Raw genomic sequence first — 23,284 nt, 5'->3', positions numbered from 1 at the left:
TTTTCCGACAGCTCGGGGTGGCTTCCTACGTGCACACAGAAAAGACTTTCTTAAAGGCGCAAGCACATTTGGAGCTGACCACGCTGCAAGCACATGCCTGCTGCCAGTTAGGGAGCAACGAAAATAAAATAAAAAAAAAGTAAAGAAAGGGGCTTTGACCATAGCAGATTAGTCACGGGAACATGCACCAGCTACCGCGACATTCATGTGAAAGGGATGAGTGACGGGTAGGTGCTCGGGAGGGACTGCAGGACCAGAATGTTTGGGGCACGAGTTCTCCAAAAGCTACACTTTTGTGGGGGCGTGCTTTACTGCCATTTTTAGTTCACCGTGGCGACCGCTAGAAGGACCGGTACTAGAAAAAGGTCCGTTGTCGCCCAATTTTTTCACTCTTGAATGCAAGGCTCTAGTCAGTTTATTTCCACAGTGCTAAATCCTCCTAAGCTTGGAACACGAAAGGTCACTGTCTACCAGGCGTGTAGCCAGGATTTTTTTTTGTTCGGGGGGGGAGGGGGGGGGGGGGAGGCTAAAGTTATCCCCCCCCCCCCCTTGAAAGAAAAAAAGCGCGGTAGTTTGCAAGCACCCTTAAAGGCCACGAAGATAAAATACATGTTTGGTTCATTAAAAATACAGCCTTGTCCCGATAACAATGATATCAGTTTTACAGCAAACTTCATAGGAATCATCAATATATAAAATTAAACATTTGAAGCAATGGCGAATCCCCGCCTACTTTCCGGCGGCGATTTCACTATGACAGCAGAGGATCTTGTTGGGCGATTGGTGGCCAACGACCTAAGTTACCGCCAAGGAACATGATTGCGCGATTGTAGAGGGGCCTCCATTGATCTTATCATTTGAATTCCAACGTGCAGTTAACACACTCACAACTACGTTTTAGCGCTAGCCCACTCCTGCCGATGTTACTTCACTGCAGTGCTAAATTTGAGAATTTATGATATTTGTTGCGTTGCTTCGGTTGAAAAAACGTCTGTAATTGGAATGGAGCTGTGCGAGTTAACAAAGGCTAGTGCTATTAAATTGAACAAGGTTGTGTTTTGTCTTCAAATAGGCCCTTTAAGGTTCTCTCATGATATTGGTGTTGATTATGATTGTATTTGTGCCAGGTTAAGTTGTAAACTGGGCGAAAATCTACAGACCGCGTGGCACAAATCTATGCCCGTGATACAGGACGTACATTGCACGCACGGGAACCTTGTGTAGGCGTTGCATTAAACAGCCATAGTTTCATGCAATTACTTGCTTTATTTCAACGTGTGGAGTATGACGAGTGTGACATCCGCAATAAAATGACGTAGGCCGTAAGAATAAGATTTTTTTATTTAGTTGTTCTTGCCCAAAATGCAAAGTAAAATGGTTCTGCATTCAATGTCCGTACATTAGCTGCCAATGTAAGGCCAATGGAGCTTATTCTGTGCAGTATACATCAAATCTTTGCACTTGCGTTATGTGTAGCGCAGGTCTTATCTCCAAAAAACGAGAGGCTATGAATTATGCATACAAGAAGCGTTATATCTCTAGCAATAATTTCAACAATTATCAACCCTAAACAGACAGACATCACGTGCAAGAACAGCGCTGCTAAGGGCGAAAATTACACGAACCTAGCAGTATTAGTCCACACGCAAAGCGGAATAATTCAGCCATCGGCATTTGTTATTAAGTCATGCCAGTTTAAATTTGCGCCTCTGTTTTGAGTCTCAACACAGTCGATTTCGTATTTTATAGCTTCTATCGGGACTCGGGGCGGACATGAGAAGCTTGTGCGTTGTAACATAATGAATCTGGTTGACATTTCCGCACAGCCCAAATGTAGAGTCTGCTGTAATGAGCTTGGTGTTCTCAAATAGTTGCATTACTACCGGTCAAGTTTTCAATGCTTCGTGCATAAATGCCCTATAATCTGCCTGAAGGCGTGTACTATCAAGTTATACCTTTTCTGGAGCAGCCACCCCCTTTAGTTACCACTCCCAGATAAGGTAGAGCAAGTCACTGCAAAGTTCGTTCGTTCGCCATTCAATGCTGTATCGAACTTTATATTTAGCAAGAAAAAATAACGCAAATACGGCGATGTCTGACCATACTCTTGCGGTTAGGCATTTTCTGTGCAAGCTGAGCAAAATATTGCTGCGTTTTGAATTTTGTCGTGAGATCTGAGGAAAGAGTTATAATGCGGTCCTACCATTTTGGTTTCAAACTTTAATGAAAGGACATACTTTTTTTAGCTGACGCGTGCGCTGCCATTTTTCAGCCGAGTACACAATCGGCAAAACGATAAAAAAGTATTTGCAGTTCATGAGCATGGGCGGCTCTGGAAGGTATAGGGCGCAGAGAAGTTTTGTAGTTTTCGTTGCAGACGCGGGAAATATAAATTATGTTTGAAATCTCCTTGGTCCACCAGAAAATGGAGGATTGGGCAGCTGTGCAGAGCCAGCATGACCTTCGTGCATGGTGCGATGCCCGAAACAAGACAGCATTTTGTTTCCCGGAGTGCACCAAGAAAACATGCGTATTGGCATGGCCCCGCATACAGAAAGACCAAAGACTACTATGCTTTAGCATGAAGCGGACAGTAATGACACAGTTAAACAATTTCCTTGGTTGACAGCGACCGTAATGTTCAAACTAAAGCATGGTTTCAGGCTACGACAGGATAGATTGGCTAAAAATTGCAAAGTTGGTTACCGTGATAATTCCTCGGTTGTTTCGGTTACTTAAGAAATGCTGACGATTGCTCAAAATGTTCTTCATGCAACATTTTAGAATGTATACGTAGCAGTTGTGGACCGCGCGTGCGCGCGTGCGTGCGTGTGTGTGTGTGTGTGTTGGCATAGAGGGGAGGAGGCGGGCGGAGGTGTGCTGGTGCTCTTGAGAGGGCCTGTTGTATGTGGCCCGTTTATATAATTAGGAAATTCTGTTGTCATGCACGACTGATTGAGCCTTGAAAGAACGATACTCCTGCGCCCACAGAACTTCAAAGAAGGCCAGAAAGAGTTGAAGGAAAATCCTACCAGAAAGGCACGTTCGTTTCTTCGCCACCAGTACGAAGGTCCTTCACTTGCGCTACGCACGCTGCTATGGTTTTAAAATTGGGTGTAGAAGTGGATGCACGCGTCGATTAGAAACGCGGTAACAAAAGTCCCGATAACGGGCACACCATGCGACAGCGGCTACCTACCTTACATGAAGTTTCATCCCAGTAAAAGCAAACTATTAAAACTCCAGACAGAACAAATATATTTTTCACTCTTCATGTACTGATACTAACGCTGTCCCGATACACTGAGTAATCCTCTCCAACTTTGTGCATAATAAAATATTTGGGCGTTTACAGGAGTTGAATTTACGTTTTCCCTCATTAAAAGTCACCTATCCACTCCACCGTGGGCGCTTTCAACTACGAATTAAAATGCAAATACTGCATTCGAAATAAAATGAGACATTTTTTAGCTCGCAGACACAAGGTACTGTGGTATCATGTAAATATTAGGAAATGAATATTTAGATATCAAAGAATGCATAATTGATCTGCACCGCACAACTTAACGTACAATGCAACCTCCATCGTCAAAAGCATGACATCAGTGATCATGAAGGATTAGTCACTGGAAGAAAATGACTTACAATTCGATATCGCCGTTGTGGCTCCGGCCCCTGAATATACACTGCTCTGAGCAGCCGCCGTCCAGAGAAAAAGCGGTCTTGGACGCAACGGAGGGGCTTTAGTTGTGATAGAGGTCGAATATGGCCATCTGATCGTTGTTACTGTCGCGACGCCGTCTGCCTGTGGCAGGGCTGGTGACCGTCGTGCCTTCACATTTAGGATAAAGTCTGGGACTGGCTCGGGGAGCCGCAGCGCGCCCTTTTTGTCGACCCGCTGTTCTCCAGTTTCCTAGGTTAGGGGAGAATACCGCCGAACAAATCTACCTAATCGCGGGGGTGAAATTGACTGTCGCAACATCGCTGTCGGAAGGGGACAACACTCAGTGCGCGCAATCTAAGCCCACTCCAACAAAACCCTCCCGGGCTCGACAGAAACGTGAAAAAGGAAGAATGAAGGGCTGATGCGAGGAAGAGGGGCGTAACTTGCTGTGTGTCTCATTCGCAAAGGCCCTCTGCCCACGCACGGCATTCATCCAGCAGAACTGAACGTTTCACCCATTACGTAGCCCCATCGCATTCTTAAGTTACCTTGCAGGAGTATTAAATGTGTGCCCACGGCCGCTTGATCTCCCCCTTTCTAGGAGATGGAGCAGCTGTGGTCAGCCACCGCCGCTTGCCGTTCTGCTTAACATACAAAGATCGTCTGTTCCCTTTCGGGCCTGCATTGTACCAGTCTTCAACCATCAATGGCCGGCGATCCCTCTTATTTTCTGCCGCGAGTTAGTGCGGACCACTCCTTGCTTCCCCGGCCGAGTCAATCTCCTGTGCTGAGAACGACTCAGCTGGCCAATTATTCTCTGTCTTGCCGCATGTCTCGCACAAAGGGATACAACGCATGCCTTTGGCGTCCCGTGCGCTGAGCTTACCCGAAGGTGCCGTCGCTTTTGGGGCTGCACCCCTCCGAAATCATCCCTCAGCGGTTCGCACCCCTCAGGCGCTTCGTTTTGTCACGGCCGGACTCGACCCCCTTTCCACAGCGCGGAAAAAGAGTCGAGTCCGGCCGTGGTTTTGTGTAAACGCCCATGCGAAGGGCAGACATGCACTTTCGTGCATTTTCGTAGCATTTCGTGGAAAGTGCCATTCGTGGCCCTTTCGAAGAATATGCAGCTTTGTTCACAGGCGACATACCAGGCATACAGGCAGCACGGCGACGGCTGGAAAAATTTCCGGGGGGGGGGGGGGGCTGAAGCCCGGTTAGCCCCCCCCTTGGCCGTGCCACTGCTGTCAAAGTTTCTTAAAAAGCCGCTAAAAACAATACACAATTATATTTACAGTTTTCAACCCTGAAAATCCAGCTCCCGTGATCATAAAAAGAACGTGTCACGTTATTTCCAAGCAAAACTGTCAAATGAGGAGGAGTGTACAAGTGTGGGTTAAATTCAGATTTCTTGTGCTCTCCAGAGCTTCGTCTCATTGAAAACCAAGCTGCAGATTGTCCAGATTGCTCAGTATTCTCCTGTTAACGTTTTTTGACCATTTTTCCGCCCCACGTATCATCCGCTTGATCGCAAATCATCCTCCTGTTACTGATGGCACAGTTCTCCGGTGGGCAACATACACACCACCGCAGACATCGTGTAGCAGTACAAGGTCGCCACTCGAGGATGAAAGATTTTCTGCTGAGAATTATCCATTTGGCAGGCCCGAGAGGTAGCTCCGACTTACTCATGGTTGGGAACCACTTCTTAGAAGGAACAGGGCTTCACCAAAGTGCTGTTACCATCTCTAAGCACATTTTTTGCAATGGCTACAGAATGTGCTTCAACACTAGCCTAATTCTGCATTGTCTGCTCCACTCACCTTCAGATGCACTGGCCTCTGTCACTTGCTCAACCAATCCGGCTTCCCCTCCAGGTCCAGATGCAGCAAACTCCGGCATAGGCCGGGGCATAACCAACTCCTCCTCAGAACTGCGATCTGGAACTTGCTCCACCGCTGCTCCGCACGGATCAGAACCCAACGCCACTGGAGACGTCACGGTGGACTCTTCCGTCCCGGGGAGGATGACTGCCTCAGTCTGTGCAACGCTGTGTTTAGTTCCCTCTTCCTCCTTTGCAAGAATGGGGAGGGCGCCTTCGAATGCATCTGTTTCATACAACGCTGCGTGCAACCCACGTTCACAGTTGGCCTCCAAGTCGCCGCCCCTGTTGTCCCGCGGTGGTGTTTCATCCGAGCCACTCCCGTCTTCCTCCTCGTCCATCAGGGGCGTTCCGTCCAAGTCGTCCTCCGTGTCTGCTGCTGCCCCATCCTGAAATGTTGAGCCACAACGGCAATACCAATTCTGCAGACCCAGCTCGTACGTATGCCATACCCTGCAGAACTCTTCAAGGATCAAAATAAAACAGACAGTGTCAAAATCCGCCCAGTGGTTGCCACGTTACCCTTTGCACGAGCAACGAAGAACTCGTAAAACGCACTTTTGAGAAAACGGCTCCTAAAGTTTCCGAAGACTTCACGACTTTTCAAACTGCACCAGCAGCATAGTCCTTGCTGTCCTTGCTTGGGGACAACCTCAAAGACCTTTGCCCTTTGATTTGGTGCATCTGGGAGGCCTTCCTGGCCAATTGAAGGTTTTCATGTGCAGCCCTTCAGATGGCAGAAGCACCAGTTTTACACCTAGTGTACCACAAAGTTCACCATGGGCTACTACAGTACCTCTACTTTACTTGATGTATGCCTAGTGCATAGCTGTCTCCAAAATTAAGAGTAAGGCATGGTTTCGTTATATATGAATGTGCCAGCAGACTTTCAGCAGATTTCTGGGTGTCGTAACCTTGCTGAAGCTACAGCTTAGTGCATGAGGGTGTTCAGTGTCAAAAAGTTATACCTGGGCATCACAAGCATAAGATGAGTTATTTGAAAGCAGAATATAGTTCTTTTACACAATTACAACATTGATTATTATTAGCCTACCATGCTTTTCACCCTCAGGCGAATCAATCATTGCAAAATAAACAATAGAATTTCAAACATTTCAAAAATAGAAAACCCAATCAAAATATCGAAGAGTAAAACGCTGCAGCCTCACGGTGTCTTTTCTAATTTATTTAACACTGAAAATATAATTTTGTAATCCCAGACTTCGTTGTACGAACTAGTTTAGAGCCACGGCAAAAGTTTCTCAAATAAGCTGGGTGCCGGTTCATTGCACCCCCCCCCCCCCCCTCCCCCCTGCCTCTTACAATCAATCCCCTACGCGCACGTTCCCCACAATCGTAATTTAGGTAACCTTGCTATGGTTGGCCACTTCGCTTTTCCCATTAAATTTCACGTTGCGTACATCAATTAGTATTACTCGTGTGCAATAGCAACCGCTCCCGCTATCGGCCGCTGCCCGAACACGTTGTGCCAATGCAGCGCCCGCCGCAACTTCTGGCGAGTCGGTCATTCCATTCTCGAAGATCGCGGGCTCGCGAAACAAACCAATAACTCAGTGTTTTATAACATCGCAATGCTCGCAATGCGTCCAAAAGTCCGCTTCACGAACCGCAATTGTAGACGCACGGACCGCGCTTCCCACTCAAGGACAGACCACGGCGAAGCGGGCACGTTTTCGATGCATCTTTCGAGCCGCGCACTTCCCTATCTGGCGCACGATCTCAAGCATTATCGCCGCAATAACAGTATGATGATGATGAAGGTTGGATGTTTATGGCGCAAGGCCAACTGGGGCAAAGAGCGCCAAAACAATAGTCATATATGAGGGATGAAACCTTAAACACTACGAAAAGTCAGCAAAAACAAAAGTAAAATCACAAAACGACAATGAGCATGGCTGGTGTATAGGGCCAGTGAGTGATCACGCGTGGTATGAAATTAGGTCTAAAATTTTAACTTCTTCGTTTTTAAAAACGCCCTTGATAGAAAACATGGGATCGTCAGACAGGAAAAAAGCCGCCCGCATCTTCCCACGGGGGGAACTCGAGTAAATGCGTCGCATCTACTCGAGTCAAGCAAAGCGTCACGTCAAGCGTAAGCCATGCAAAGACGCCCTTGACTGAATTCCGAACGCGCGCTCCACCGCTTATATACGTTGAGGGGACTGCGTAAGCCGGTCCCAGTCGACGACGTTGGCGTACTTGTAAAGCGGCGTGGACTCTAGGTGTTTGAGCCAACCGCGGATGTTGCTTGGCCGGAGAACGGCACACCGGTTATATGCGCAGCGCGCCCGAAGGAGAGGAAACCGCGGAAGAGAGAGTACTGCACATGCGCCGGCCCAAGCGCGTCTGCCGCGGCTATGACGCAACACAATCCAACACAATCCACTTTAATCCAATCCAATCCAAATCCAATCCAAGCCAAGCCAATCCAATCCAAGCCAATCCAATCGAATCCAATCCAATGCCCCTCGCGAGAGAGTGTTCGAATCCAATCCAATGCCCCTCGCGAGAGATGTGTTCGCTTTCGCCTCGACTCGACGCGCATGCGCAGTAAGCGTGCGGACTACGGACGCCAATACGGGTGACATCGTGAGTTACTGAAATGCTCTGCATTTAAAACGCTGGGTGTAGTGGGACGTGTAGTCTGTATAGTTGTGGGAAGTGTTTGGGTCGTGTTGTGCGAAGTGCTTTGCATTGAATGAGTATGTGAACTACGGATAGGGCCTCTCCACACCTGCCACACTGGGGTCTTGAAGACCCCGTGAGGAGATACGAGTGTGTGACATGTGTGTGCCCTATCCGTAGCCTAGCAAGGGCAACTTCTGTGTATCTGTTGCGTGTGTCAGTGGTGTATGGTCCCAAGCGTGGTTTTATAACGTGTAACTTGTTATCTGTTTGTTCACTCCAGCGTGTTTGCCATCTGTTGCGAAGTTGGTGTCTGATGTGTGGCTTCATGTCTGTGTATGGCACTGTTGCTACGTCCATTGTATTCAAGAGTGTAGCTGCAGTGGCCATTCGATCTGCAGTTTCGTTCCCGGCAATTCCAGAGTGCCCTGGAACCCAACAGAAAGTTATTTGAAGGTTTGATGCATATGCAGACATGATAGCCTTAAAAACATGATTGATGACAAAGTTTTTGGAATGCTTTCCTGATGCAAGTGCTTGTACAACGCTAAGAGAGTCCGTGTACACGATGGATTTTAGGATTTGATGTTGGACTATGAGATTTATTACCATTAAAATACCGTATGCTTCCGCTGTGAATATACTGCTACAAAGGTTCATTGTTTTACTGACGTTAAAGTTTGGCCCAAGCGCAGCACAAGCCACAGCAGTTGCAGTCTTGGACACATCACTGTAAAACTCTTCACAGAGGTACTTATGCTGCACAAACAAGAAATGCTGCAGAATCGCAATCCTTGGTGACCTGTTCTTGCTAAACTGCATAAAAGACAGGTCACAAGACACAGGGCGGAGATGCCATGGTGGAATTGAATCAATGATGGGCGTCTTGTGAATGCCTGAAAACGAGACTTCTAGCTCAGAGGCTTCTTCTCGCACTCTTAGAGGAAACGGCATGGAGATTGATGGACGATTTATTAAAAAGAGTTGCTGTGAGGATGCATCATTAATGGTCGGAGTAAAAGGATGATTTGTCATAGACATGATTTTTGAGGCATATAAAACGTCCGTGTACACCCTCTGGTGATCTAGGGACCATTTATTGCATTCTACATAGAGACTTTGGACAGGGCTAGTGCGAAAAGCACCGCACGCGAGGCGTAGCCCTAAATGCAGCACCGGGTCCAGCATTTTTAGTGCCGTTTTTGTTGCGCACCCATATACAACACTGCCGTAGTCCAAGCGGGATCCCACTAGGGCGCTATAAACCCGCAGAAGGAGTTGCCTGTCTGCACCATACGACTGGTGGGAGAGAACTTTGAGAATATTCATAGTTTTTAGGCATTTCTGCTTAATTAAGATGTTTCAAGTGTGGGACAAATGTTAGCTTGTTATCGAATATTATGCCTAAAAACTTGTGCTCCTTTTTAACAGGAATTGAAACGCCATTCAGAGTAATATCTGGGTCCAGATGGATCCCGCGCTTTTCGGAGAACACAACACAAGAACTTTTTCCTGGATTGAGTTTAAAACCATTCTTGCCTGCCCAGCTGGCAAGTTTTTTAACACCAAGCTGGACCTGATGTTCACAGATTGACATATTACAAGATTTAAAAGATACCTGTACGTCGTCTACATACATAGAGTAAGAAATGGTAGGTGGCAATGCCTTCCCAAGAGAGTTCATTTTAATTATAAAAACAGTACAGCTTAGAACTCCACCTTGCGGCACGCAGTTTTCTTGCACATGAATCCTTGACAGTGCGTTACCAACTCTCACGAGAAACGTTCTTTGGGACAGATAACTAGCCAGAGTGTTGAGCATATGGCCCGAAACACAGAAAGACTTCAGGTCACTGAGGATCCCGTAGCGCCAAGCGGTGTCGTAGGCCTTCCCGAGGTCGAAAAACACAGTTACGCAATACTGTTTATGCACGAAGGCATCCTCAATATACGATTCAAGAGCTACGACTTGATCATTCGTGGATCGCCCTGCCCTGAAGCCTGCCTGGCAGCTCTCGAGAAGACCGTTGTACTCAAGGAAGTACACGAGCCAGCGATTTATCATCTTCTCGAAGAGCTTGCACAGGCAGCTCGTCAGGGCAATAGGACGGTAGCTTGAGGGGGACGACGGGTCCTTTCCCTCCTTCAGGAAAGCTACAACTATAGCCTCGTTCCAAGAGTTTGGAATGTGCCCCGAAAGCCAAATCTTGTTATATAGGTGTAAGAGTGTTAGAAGAGTGTCTGCGTGCAGGTGTTGTGTCATTGTGTATGTGATGTTGTCTGGGCCTGGAGCTGAGGGTTTACACGTGCTCAAAGCAGCCCTAAGCTCATGCAGTGAAAACTCTGAGTTATAAGAAGATTTTGACCTGTTGTTATCTAGTATAGGCTTCTTTTCGGCCATTTGTTTGTGTTTCATGAAAGTGTCTGTGTAGTGTGCTGAACTAGAAACATGTTGGAAGTGTTGTGCGAGTGTGTCAGCCTGGTCTTCGAGTGTGTCCCCTGTAGTGCTGACCAGAGGCAGGCTGTGTGTTTGTTGTCCTTTGAGTTTGCGTATTCTCGTCCATGCTTTCCGTGTGTCTGTGTAGGGGTTTATTGATGTTATGAAGGAACGCCAACTCTCTCGTTTTGCCTCACGGCGCACACGTTTTCCTAACGACTTGGCCCGTTTGAACAAGAGGAGGTTTCCCGACGTGGGGTACCGACGAAGGATACCCCACGCCTTGTTCTGGGCCTCTCGCGCCCGCCTACAGTCCTCATTCCACCACGGCCTCCGCTGGTTGCGCGGGGCACCAGAGGCGTGGGGAATGGACTTTTCGGCAGCGTCCAGGATGTGCGCCGTGAGGAGTTGGGTAGCTTCTTCAACGTGTAGGTGTCCTATGGATGTGTGGTGTAGTTTGGATGTCTCTGTAAATGTATTCCAGTTAGCTCGTGCTTCATTGAACCTATTATGGGAAGATGAACTGCTTGGGCCTTTACCTATATATGTAAGTGAGGTGGGGAAGTGGTCACTGCCATATGGGTCAGTTCCCACACCCCACTCGAGAAGAGGAAAGAGAACTGCGGAGCTAATAGCCAAGTCAAGAGATGAGTATGTGTTGTGTCCTATGTTATGATATGTAGGATGTTTATTGTTGAAAAGGCATGCTCCAGAGGTTCAAGGCAGAGGTTCAATTGGAGACTGTAGCAGCACTCTCAATAAGACTGACTCTTGGTCAATGTTTCCCTTGGCATGGTGGTTAGTCAAGTTTGAAGCAAGCCCATGAGCAATATAATATTGCTGAAAATTGAAAATTTCAACAAGATTTTCAACTGAAAAATATTTTAACAGCACTAGTGCAATACTACTGAGATTGTGAGATAAGGGCGGGTGCTTGCACAATAACGCTAGGACTTAGAATGAAACACAAGGCACAGTAAAAGAATGTCAGGTAATAATAAGGGGGAGAAACCAACCTGCGTAAAGCTTGTCATCCCCTCGCTGTTCCTCCTGGAGTGGTCCAGCTCCAAGCTGCCTGTGGGACAAGTCCAACGAGCATCTTGTTGCAATCCAACAGTAACATCTCAATTCCTCACATAGTCCGGAAGCCAACAAAGGGTGCAGACAAAGCCTCGACGCCAAAACCACCCCACAACCTCCTCTTTCTGAAGGCAGTAGGCCAGGCAATAATAATAATCATCATCATCACCACCAGCCTATCTATGCCCACTGCAGGGCAAAGGCCTCTCCCATTATTCTCAAATCACCCCAGTCCTGTGCCAACTGTGACCAATTTATCCCTGCAAACTTCTTGATCTCATTCGCCCATCCAACTTTCTGCCGACCCTTGCTACGCTTGCCTTCTCTAGGGATCCACTCTGTTACCCTTAATGACCGACGGTTATCTTGCCTGCGCACTAAATGCCCTGCCCGCGTCCATTTCCAGGGTGTCTAGCAAATTGCCTAATTCAATTTCCCTGACTTTTCCATGTTTTCCATGACCATTTTAAACGAAATTCCCTGACCTATACAACAGGAGCCATTCTGCGGAAATGGTCCGTGCAGCATATAAAAAGCGTAGAGAATACACATTCTATCATAGGGAAAAACTCATTTGTTGCAAGTGCCCTAATTCTCAAAATGCACTTTGATTAACTTCGGTTTGTTCAGTTTGAGGTTTCCTTGCCTTCAGTTACGGCTTCAGAGAGTTTATTTCGTCTTGCAAGATAGAAGCTTCAAGTTGCGCTTCAGCGAGCACTTTTTGCTTTTTTTCTTGATTGTCCTGGCTCGACATGCAACATGAATCGCATGGTGCGTTTTGCACGCGATTCGGGAGCGTCGGCCTTGCGCTTGCGATTTTTTGACGCCCGTGTCAACGATTCGCGCGCGCGGCAGCTTCTGGCTCGCTCAGAAAATTATGCGCGCCGCGCACGTCAGTGGGAGGAGCCTGACGACTTGCGCCAATAGGGAGCGGCGCGCCTCATGGCGGCAGTTTCGAAGCTCTCGAGACAGCCAGCTGGCTCCGCCAGAGATGTTTAGGCTTACCACCCCGGCAGGTATTGCATGGGCGCTTTCACTAGCGGCACGGATGATGTTTTATAGTACCGTTTTCCCCCACGTTATAAGCTCCTTTACCTCACAAGCAACTTTGTGTGTGCCTTGTGCGGCATTTTAGAGAGTGCTTAAAAGCGGTCGCTCGAGCTACCGTCACCACTGCGCGGTCGAGGCCGCCGCCATGTTGCCGCCGCCATGTTGCCGCTGCCGGCAGCACCATGCGCAGCGTGCGGGTGGCATGGCGGGTGGTTCAGCGGCAGCGTCAGCGCGCTTGTGACGTGCGCGGCGCGTTTTCGCGAGCAGAAAACGCCCCATGCGGTTCACGCTAAACCATGTCCTGTTCCTTTTTGATCATGTAATTCTGGCTCCTGATGTCATAGGAAAGTTCTTTCAAGATTAGCTCCCAAAAAGCGTTGCCTTCTAAAATTCGCTGAAAAAAAAAAGTGCATTGTGCGAGCGATTTGGGCACCACCTACATCATCCCTCCGTGCAAGTGCACCCAACAACCTAAGCCAGCTGCGAGCTGCGTGACCCGCACGGCGAGTTTCTGCATGCGATTCATGCGCGGTATTTTCACGGCCGCGTCGACAATTTCATGCCTGCGGTCGCTCCTTTCCTGCACAAGCAAGTGCGTTTGTGCCTTGAGTAGCATTTTAAAGAGCGGTTAGAAGCAGTCGTTAGAGCTACCGCACTACTCCGCGGCCGGTGCTGCCGCCATGTTGCCGGCGCCTGCCGCTCGGCACGAACTGTGCGGGTGGTTTCCGCGGCGGCGTCAGCGCGTTTTCGCTTGCAGAAAAACCAGAAAACGTTTCATGCGGTTCACGTTTTGGTCGTGCGCGAACATGTTGCGTTCGGTAACTTCTTGGGAGCCTCCAACACTGGTTTCCCCTATTCTAAAACTGTGTGGGCAGGCCCTGAAGGGGTTCTCCCTGACTGGTACTACTTGACTGATAAATTCCCTGACAATTTCCTGACTTTTCCCGGTGACTCAAAATTCCCTGACTTTTCCTGGTCGCTAGACACCCTGATTTCTTCTTAATTTCCACTAATGCGTCCCTAACACGCGTTTGCTCCCTGATCCACTCCGCTCTCGTCTTGTCCCTTAATGTTACACCCACCATCTTTCATTCCATTGCTCGCTGAGTCGTGCTCAATTTAAGTTGAACGCTCTTAGTGAGCCTCCAAGTTTCTGCCCCGTAGGTGAGTACTGGTAAGATGCAGCTGTCATACACTTTCTTCTTCAGGGACAATGAATGGCAGCCTACCATTGTCCTAGGCAATAATGGTGTCTGGCAACTGCAAATTCACGAGATTTCTATAACATGAATGTTGAACTCTGGCTGGGAACAATAAGCACAGAAGGGCAAAAGAATTCTGGCAACACACCTAAACTGCAACAAGATCGCGTGGGAAAATGTGCATTTTCCTGGCACAAGTACCTGGCAAAGAAGCATTGCAGGGGTCTTTCAAGGCGAGTGCTAGTGGACTAGGGCCGTAAGCTTTTGAACCACGAAATTCATCGAATATTTTCACGCAACGCAAGAAAATTACCATTTGCCCTCTGCGGTTATACACAAGCCTCCCATCCAGCCCAAAACGACAGTTGGAAACCGTCTTGAGGGGGCTGAACTGCAGGCAAGCCCCCCAGGTTTAGGCGCCGTCAAAATCGTCCACGAGCCATTTAACACAACACAAGAGGGTGGGGGCAAAAAAAAAACAGAAACATGCCAAAATGCAAGCAGACATCGAAGCAAGCCTAGTTCTGACACTTACATGTAGTGGCTGTGCTCGAGTCGTGGTCAGCTCTGCAAGAAAAAAGTTCAATAAGCTTGCAAAGACGCACCAAATTAGAACAGAACCTGCTAGTTCACGCAGATGCCCAATAACAACTCGCATGTTTCCCTTCCAATACCCTTCCTGTTTCAATCCAGTTGCTGTGTCTCATTTTATTTTATTTTTCGAATTTCCAACTGGATGGAAGCAAATTTTGCTAAGCCGAGATTACAGAATCAGAAAGCGAAAAGAAGCTTTGCTTTGAAGATTTGAGAGTTACATGTAACCAGGGATCACGTACCATTTACTTAGCTGCAATACAGTTGAGCCTCGTTTTAAAACAAGCACTACAGTTGAACCCCTTTATAAGAGACACGTACCGGGGAGCAGTTTCTGTCTCTTATACGAGATGTCTCTTATAAGCAGGGTACCATGTTTTCACTTACTAATAAGACCCTAGTTCAATGTGGGCACCCTATGACTAAAACAAGCTCAAAAGAATGCTACAGCATGTTTCAAAAGATTCATTCTAATTTATGTGTGGCCCCCAGAATTTATGAAACAGTTCTGAATCTTTGTTTGCTTCATGACTGTATTTACACTGTATATTTTACAACCGATTCTGCAAGCTTTTTTTTCTTTCCTCGTTTGTGGAAGATGAATCGTACATGTTGAGTTCACAAGCCTGATGAATAGGCGGAGCGCACAGCTTCTTCCGCTGTGTGCTCAGGCTATTCATTATGCTTGCAGGACTCAACATCTGCGATGCTTTTTGATTGGGAGCTATGCCAGTGGGAGAACCCGCATGTGCGATCGCGCTCCATCCAATGGATGGCAGTAAGCTTCACCCACTTCTGTAAGTTGCATTTCCATTGGCAGGGCTTCTCATCGTCATTTCATAGCTGACTGAACCACTGTGTGTTTGCTGAAGTTATAATAAATAGCGACTGCAGGCGTCTGTCATCCACCTGTGCTTCCAGGATGGAAGCAACTGCAATTAGTGACTGGTGGCACTGCGTCTGAAGTTAAAATGGCTATTACAAGTGAGATTATTGATTAAAGTTCAAGGATGACTTGTCTCTTATAACCAATCTTCTACATCCGATGTCTGTTATAAAAGAGGTCGATTTAATGGGAAAGATAGGGCAGCCAACCATGTGGGTCAATAGTGTCTCTTATACCCATTTGTCTCTTACATCAGTGTCTCTTATAACGAGGTTCAGCTGTATTATCGGCTAAGGCGAACTAAATATGAGCTTTGGTTGGTCTCGCTTTATTTCAGTGACACTTGTTCTTTTATAATGAAAGTGAAACTAGGAGATCCGCACGCGCTATTGGATTTAAGAAAGAAATATGTGACCAGGAGCCTGAGAAGCCACTTGGGAAAACTCCCGGTGTCCGAAACTGCAGAAGTAGAAAAGGCCGCTTTATTCGTGGGTGGACAATGCAGAAAAATCCTGCTCAGTGCTGTGAATAGCAACTAGACAAAGATCACATCTTTCCTTGAAAAAAAAAATACGAACGCCGGCCTGTTTTGTCAAGTGAACTTTGGTCTGTTGTAATTTTCCATGTCATGTTCTGGTTCACTAAGAAGCTCGAAATGACACAAGCAGAAAGATAAGGGCTACCTTGTTCATACAGTAAAATCTCGATGATACGATTCTGGGTGATACGAATTTCGGGATGATACGAATTTCTGAAAAGTCCCGGCAAAATTGCATTGTTTGCAATGGGAAAAATTTCGGCTGTTACGAACGGACCTGCGCGGCCCGGCGGATGATACGAACGAGCCGGCGAGGCACCTGACTGCCGAACAAGCAAGTGACGGCTCACTCTCCCCATTTGTCACTCTTTTTTCTCCAGAAACGGCCGGGCTGTTGTTTTCTGCTCGCGAAAACGCGCCCCGCACGCCCCATGCGCGCCGCGAAACCTCTCGCACGCTGCGCGCGCCGCGGCCGGCGGCGGCAACATGGCGGCGGCTTCGGACGCGAAGTGGCACGGCCGCTTGAGCGACTGCTTCTAGCCGCTCTTTAAAATGCCGCTCAAGGCAGACACGAAGTATCTTGTGCAGTAAAGGAGCTGATAACGTTGGCGAAAACGGTACTATAAAACACCATCCGCGCCGCTAGTGAAAGCGCCCATAAAATATCTGCCGGAGTGCTAAGCCTAAACATCTCGGGCGGAGCCAGCGGGCTGTCTCAAGCGTTTCGCAAGTCGTCAGCGTCTTTTTCTGACCACGGTAGGAGATACCGCGGGTGCGAAATCGTCAATGCGGCCTTGAAAATACAGCGCGCGCAAAGCCGAGGCGTGCGAATCGCGTGCAAAAACGCACCATGCGGTTCACGCTTGACTGTTGCGGCGTGTAGCGAGCTTGGACACCGGGAGTGAGGAGACAAGCGCGAAGCTAGGCGAAGCGCGTGTTACGCGCTCCAGAAAGGACTTCTTTGTGACGTGGGAGTTTAAAAAAAGCAGAAAAAATCACGAATTTGTTCACGCGAAAGTAAGAAAAGAAATAAACAAAAACTTTTTTCAGCGCTCAATTTTTTGGTCTGTGTTGGTTCATACGAATTTCGGATGATACGAATATTTTTCCCGGTCCCGCGAGATTCGTATCATCGAGATTCTACTGTAGTAAATTCGAAGATTAATATAATGCATTTTTGTATCGAGGATTTCAGTGGGAGCCATATTACCAATAAGTTTGAACCAATTTTTAGCTCTACTGTTACAATGAATATTGGATATAACGAAGTAAATTACAGTATCGATACTACCGTATAATGCGGAATATAGGTCGAGATTTTTTACAGAAAAATTTGCCGAAAAGTCACCCCTCGACCTATATTGCAGTCACTGGCAGTTGTCATCTGGCGACCTGGCAGCCCATCGAGCTCATCCAAACCCCGAAGGCACCATCGCCACCACCATCAATCGGACGCGACGCCATCTTTGTTTTGTTGCTCTCTCGCTGTCGGCGAATGTGTGCATGCAATTTTCTTCTTGCTTGCCAGTTTACAGCAGCTTTTAAAAGAAAAGTTGGGGGTTTTCCAAGGCCAATGACGTGTCCGCCTTGCGCCAGTTCGGTATCACCAAAAGTGTTGCTAGCGGCGTTAGCTGAAGGGGCAGCTCTCAGTATGCAACGCTCGGAAGGCCTCGTTTCACGGGCGCTGCTCTGTGCACCTGTGCTGCTGTGCAAATGGACAAATTTTGTCTGCTAGCGTCGTGCGATGTCTCTACGAATAGATACCCCAAGACGTTTGCTGACCGCCTGCACAGACTAGCGGTCGCTCCGGTCTGCACACGAGTGTCCCATGCTTTGCGCTCGCTTCACGATGACATCGTCTTGCGAGTGTTTAAGAAGTGCTGCATAAGCAATTCCCTGGACTGCACCGAGGACGACCTGCTTTGTGGGCGACAGCGAGCCAGAAGCAGTCGTCCGACGATACTTCAGACAGTTTTAAATGAGTAATCTGAGACGAAACAAGTTATAGTCTCAATAAAACAATGGTTGGTACCTAATTATTATTTTTTTGCATTTTTCGGCTACAAGGTAAGGGGGTCGACCTATATTCCGCCTCGACCTATATTCCGCATTATACGGTACTTCACTATAACGAGGTTCGACTGTATAACGATAGCAGAAACCATCTATAACTTGCACCCTGTTCATCGGATCAAGAGCCTTTTAAGGCATTAAAAATGTGAAGAAAAGTGCAACCTCTATGCGAGTATATAAGGCAGCCATCTAAATGCATTGCCAAAACCCCTCGGTGCATTCTTCTTTTTGGAGAACAAAACATTGAGACAACAAGCCATCATGCTGTGTACAAAGGCAAGGGGAAGCAGATCTGGGAGGGTAATTCACTGAGTTCCTGTGGCAAAATCATTTAGGGAGGTATGGGAAAAAAAAAAAAAAAATACCAGACAAAATAAACAATGTGCAGGCTCAATGGTCCAATCATAAGGAATGCTCAAAAGGTGGATAAGGGCGCGAGAAAACTTTCATTGTTGCAAGCCAAACAATTTCAAACTGTGATGAAAATTTGCCCCGAGTATACCGTATTTTCGCGCGTATAACCCACACCAAAAATATGGAATATCAGTGGCAAAGTAGGGGTGCGGATGATACGCAGGGTTTTTCCTTTAGTGCAGCTTCACGGCAATGCGCATGGTGACATGAAGCTACTACGCAGTAACACTGACTAAGCCTTCCATGGCAGTGATTGCGCAAAACATACAAAGACGAGGAAGAAAAAAGAAGGACGAGCGCACCCTAACTAAATTTTATTGCAGTCAGTGTATTCTACTTGCTAATATTACAATTTTTCTGTCTACATAGTATGTGATGTGTTGCTTGAGCAGTAGCTTTGGTGCAGCCTTTCCTGTTTGAAATGTGCGGGCAATACAAGAGGACATTGTTTTCTTTCCCGGCGGTCTGAAAGTACGGGTGCAGATTATGTACAGGGGCAGGTTATACATGCGGAAATACGGTAACGTTTACGTACAGCATCAACTGGTGTGCCCAGATTCCACACGGAGAATTCACTACTTGCCCAGTCTCCGAGAGCGATGAGTCAGAAATGGAAAACCTCAGCCTTCGACGGGGTGGTTTTGCTGCAAGCACGCAAAAAATAAAAATAAACAAGCAGTCGGGGCAATACGAGGTTCACCTAAACAAAGTGTCAAGTCCACGCAGACATCTTCCTGCCACCCCATTTTTGATGTGGCGCAAATCAAACCAGCCTCGTGGCAGCAAAAATTTATCACTTTTAATGCTCATCAGCTCTTGGCAACTATGCAAGTTGCATCAGTTTCCCCATAGCCGTCAGTAATTTTCACATCAACTCGTGAACAAGACTGATTCTGGACACATTTTTAAGGCCCTCTGGATAACCTGTCTTGGCAAACAGGCAGCACAGTCCCTGTTTCACAATTTGCCTGCAGCTAGATTTGCAGAAATGACTCACCTAGCAAGCAGTACAAAGTAAGGTCGTGCGTTGTACTCTAATCTTTGAACACTAGATAGCGGAGAATTTTTGGTTTTTTTAAGCAAAAGCTTTCTCTGTGGAACTGATGGTGTTCTGTCAAGAAACTAAACGCACTTTCCCCATAGACTGGTTCTCTCATATGTGTGAAATTGGGCTTCCATTCTGTGAAAGTGGTTTTTTGAAACTCGTGAAAAAGATAACGGCTCTAGATAAGAAAATACACGCACCGATCATAAAGAAGGAGCACCATAAACCCCGCATTGGTACCCATTTAGATCGTTCGTCGATGCGTTTACTTGGTGCGTGAAAAATCGTTGCATGGGTTTGTTTCTCGTTTTCAATTTTGGTTTGTGAATGTTTGACGATTGATTGGATGCACTTCCAGCGAAGGCAATTTCGATGTTAGAAAGCCTTCGTGCTTCTCTAAGCTTTCATGAGGATGGGATGGTAAAGTTTTTCCTTCCATTCATTCTTTAAACAGAAAATAGAGGCTACACACCTCAAAAATGAAGAAACCTGCCGAGGTATGCGTAAAAATGCTTGGTATTTTAAAAAAGCCTGTACACCCCACCGAGTTCTTCTTAAGCCCCTGTATTGTGCGAAACTTTGAGGAGCTCGTGAGGACAAAATATGCACAACTTTGCTCCCTTTGAAAAAACAAGCCTTTAGTAACTCAGGTCTATTCCAGCCACAAAAAGTGCTTTTTCAACTGTAAAAATGAAACAAATGTTCAAAGACTTCAAAATTTCCCCCTACAGAGATGCAATATGGGCAGGAGTGATGCAACAGAGGCCAGCACTAAAAGCATGGTTATCAGTGGGTTAACTCATGCTGTCATTCAAGTGATACAATCAAAAAGAACTAGAGGCTCCACTGCAATTGCCTATTCTCAAGACACTGTGATGTCATAGATAAACCACCGGAAGTGGCGGGGGAGTTGCCACTGTTTCATACGTTTTCTTTAATACCTATGTCCCTTATTTGTTTAAATTTTGCGATAAAATCGGCACCATTGTTATCGACACTCAAATTTTCGTTTATTGAATCACGCTTTTAATTTCGTGTTGGTGGCCCCTTTAACTGCGTCCTTAGTCACCTGATGTTGGGACGATGCCATCGACTAATGGGGGAGTTGGGGGCGTGTCCCCTTCCTCCATCGGAGTAGGCGTGGAGGCCAAGGGCGGCACAGCCACCGCCCTCCGCTTCAGCATGGATGGAGGCGTGGTCAATGAGGCGGGAACCGCAGCGTCGGACTCCGCCCTTGCTCGGGGCTGCCAGGGGCGGACTACCGGAATGTGAAGGATGGACAGGGCCTCCGCTTCCAGCCTGCAATTGGCGCGGGTCGCACACGAGTATGTTCTCTCGGTTGGCCAGGGGCTGCTGTTCAAGCACAAAGCACAGGCGGCGTCAACCAATGACATGTGCCAATAATGCAGCATACTATATACCGTCACAGAACATAAGAGGGAGGCAGATTGGTCTTTGGGGCAGAAAAACTGTCAAAAAATCGTTTTCTGAAACATGGCATTTTCAGCATCCACAGCCATTTTTCTATCAGTCTCCACATTTCCTCAGGAAATGTATCTTACTGTAAATGGCATTTTAAAGTGTACTCTACAGCTCAGTTCGCTCAGAATTCAATGGTGAAACGGCACTTTTCTTGCAACGTGAAGTTAGCATTTTGCCCAAGAATATCTCGGCACCAAGAGCAGGTACAACTGTAATTTTTGTTTTTTTTTTTTGCTTATGGTACCTAAATGTGTGGAGTATACAATGTTGGAAACAAATTTTTCAAATGGAGGCTTTGGAAAATTATTGAGTTCAATTGACACCACCTGTGAGCCATTTCAGGCAGAGGACAGGAAGAGTGAAGTTCAGTGTGCTGTAAAATGACCAAAAATAGCTAAATCAAAAATGTTCTTCCAACGTTGCATTCTTTAGTGATTTGCTTGCCTAGCCACGGGGTAATTACCATTCTGCGTGGAGTTGTTATTTTGTAATTGTGAACCGAAATAATGGCAATCAATCATCTCAAAAATAATGAAATTGCAAAAATATATTGCAAAATATATATTGCAAAAACAACAGATTTGAAATCAGCACAAAAAACTGTATAGTGCCGTGCAGGTTCATTAAAATTGGTTAGCAAATAAAAAATATAGGTCTAAGACCAGTCTGACCCCCTTAAAAAGCATCTATGTACTGCTCACCTTTCGTTTTCCAGTGTGAGGCCACACACAACTATCATCTCTCTTATCCAAGAATGAAGCATGTGCTTGTATCGCATTTCTCACCTAGCACAACTCTAATGAATTCGTGCAGAGCATTCCCAACAGCACTGCAGTGTTCACAATGGGCGTTTGAAATTTTCCAGATTTCACACTTCCCACTTCAAATGAAGGACTGATCTAACGTTTAAAATTCTAAAAATGGCCCCCAATTCTTTGAGGGCTGGGCTGTGGAAGTTACAAACCCCAAACATGAAGGAACACAAATACAGAACACTTGGCAGGCCAGGCAGACAGACTCACCTATTCAGGAGGCTGCGACGTCGTTCTTCACTAAAGGAAGAACTTGCACTGCGCTGTTCGTCTGTCGTTGGCCTGGAAAGATTTTCAAAGGAAGGGACTTCAGAAAATGCATGCAAACAGTTTGAAGTGAAGGTAAGAGAAATGGTGCCCCTCTAATAGTGAGGCTGAACAATCGTCCTGTGCAAAATCTGCAGAATCGTGGACCAACGCAGAGGCCTTAAGGGGGGCACTGCTCTTAAAATAGCTTCCTTTAATTGTTAAGTAAACCCTGTGAAACTTGTCAGTTTTGCTGCCTTTTCCCCACTGATTTCAGATGAGCCATTATTTTTTGAGTCAGTCAATTAATTTTCAAGATAATTAGAGACAATTAGCCATTTCTGGAGGAACAATAGACGAAACAGTGTTTAGTCAGAACTCTAATCTGTATATTTTCTTTTACTGTGAACCCTGGTGAATGCAATAAGAGAATTGGCTTTTTGATGCACCGCTTGAAACTGATTTTAGCTTTAAACTTTGGTGTTTGAAATGGGCATTCGAAATGGCTCCTTGCCACTGGTGCCACCAAAGTTTAATGAGCTGTAAAATTAGTTCCAAGTGGTGCATCAAAAAGCAGATTCTCTTATTGCATCCACCAGGGTTCATAGTATCACCAGGGTCCATAGTACACCTTTATGTTGGAGGAAACAGGAACTAGGCGATGGACGCAAATTGGAACAGCACTCCAGCAAAGTATATGTGAAATTTTTGCGATTACGTAATCTCTGACCATTGGCGCACCCTACCAAGTTGGCCGCCAACTCCCTATTCATAGCAACACCCGAAAAAATGGTCAAATTCACTTATGAAGCCGCGCCCCGGCACTTGCAGATGTGCTCGGGCACCAGCGAAGGCCACGGTGAGAAACTCATCCTAGAAAGCCAGCCATATGCCGCGCTGTAAATGGCCTATAGGAGGTGTTTCATTATATCTTAATGTTGAAAGGGGCACGTGTACTTAGATTCACGTAGCCCACGATTAGCAACTGGTACTTAGCACGTGAAAAAAGAAAAAGGCCTAGATGTGCCTCGTTTGGGAACTGACTCGCTGGGAGAACGAGGCAGGGCTGAAGCCCGGTACCCAGGAAGCTTTGTGGATGGCCCAGTTGCGTCACCCCCGGGCACCAGCCTGAGAGTGGTGCCTCTGCGCTGCCTCTGTGCCAACGCCGTGCCCTCCAGTAAATGTACCGGCAGGTCTGCAGACAGCGGAACACACCAGTCGGGTACAGTTAAACCT

General features: G+C 46.9%; 1 protein-coding gene across 1 annotated transcript in view; it reads right to left on the bottom strand.

Annotated features, from left to right (window-relative positions):
• LOC144141292 (uncharacterized) overlaps window positions 1–23,284 on the bottom strand; it is a 173,351-nt gene that overhangs the window by 21,766 nt on the left and 128,301 nt on the right. The window contains exons 25-31 of the mRNA XM_077672870.1: window positions 23,093–23,243; window positions 22,013–22,084; window positions 20,578–20,807; window positions 18,999–19,107; window positions 14,494–14,525; window positions 11,643–11,701; window positions 5,485–5,932 (exon numbers count right to left, since the gene is read on the bottom strand). Of these exons, the coding sequence (XP_077528996.1) occupies window positions 5,485–5,932; window positions 11,643–11,701; window positions 14,494–14,525; window positions 18,999–19,107; window positions 20,578–20,807; window positions 22,013–22,084; window positions 23,093–23,243 (1,101 nt within the window). The remainder of the gene's footprint in view (window positions 1–5,484; window positions 5,933–11,642; window positions 11,702–14,493; window positions 14,526–18,998; window positions 19,108–20,577; window positions 20,808–22,012; window positions 22,085–23,092; window positions 23,244–23,284) is intronic.

This window comes from Haemaphysalis longicornis, unplaced genomic scaffold (genome assembly GCF_048455015.1).
Source record: "Haemaphysalis longicornis isolate Haplotype H1 unplaced genomic scaffold, Haemaphysalis longicornis Haplotype H1 scaffold_1, whole genome shotgun sequence".
Lineage (NCBI taxonomy): Eukaryota > Metazoa > Arthropoda > Arachnida > Ixodida > Ixodidae > Haemaphysalis > Haemaphysalis longicornis.
Note: the sequence above shows the minus strand (reverse complement) of the source record. Positions and strands in the feature narration are given on the sequence as shown.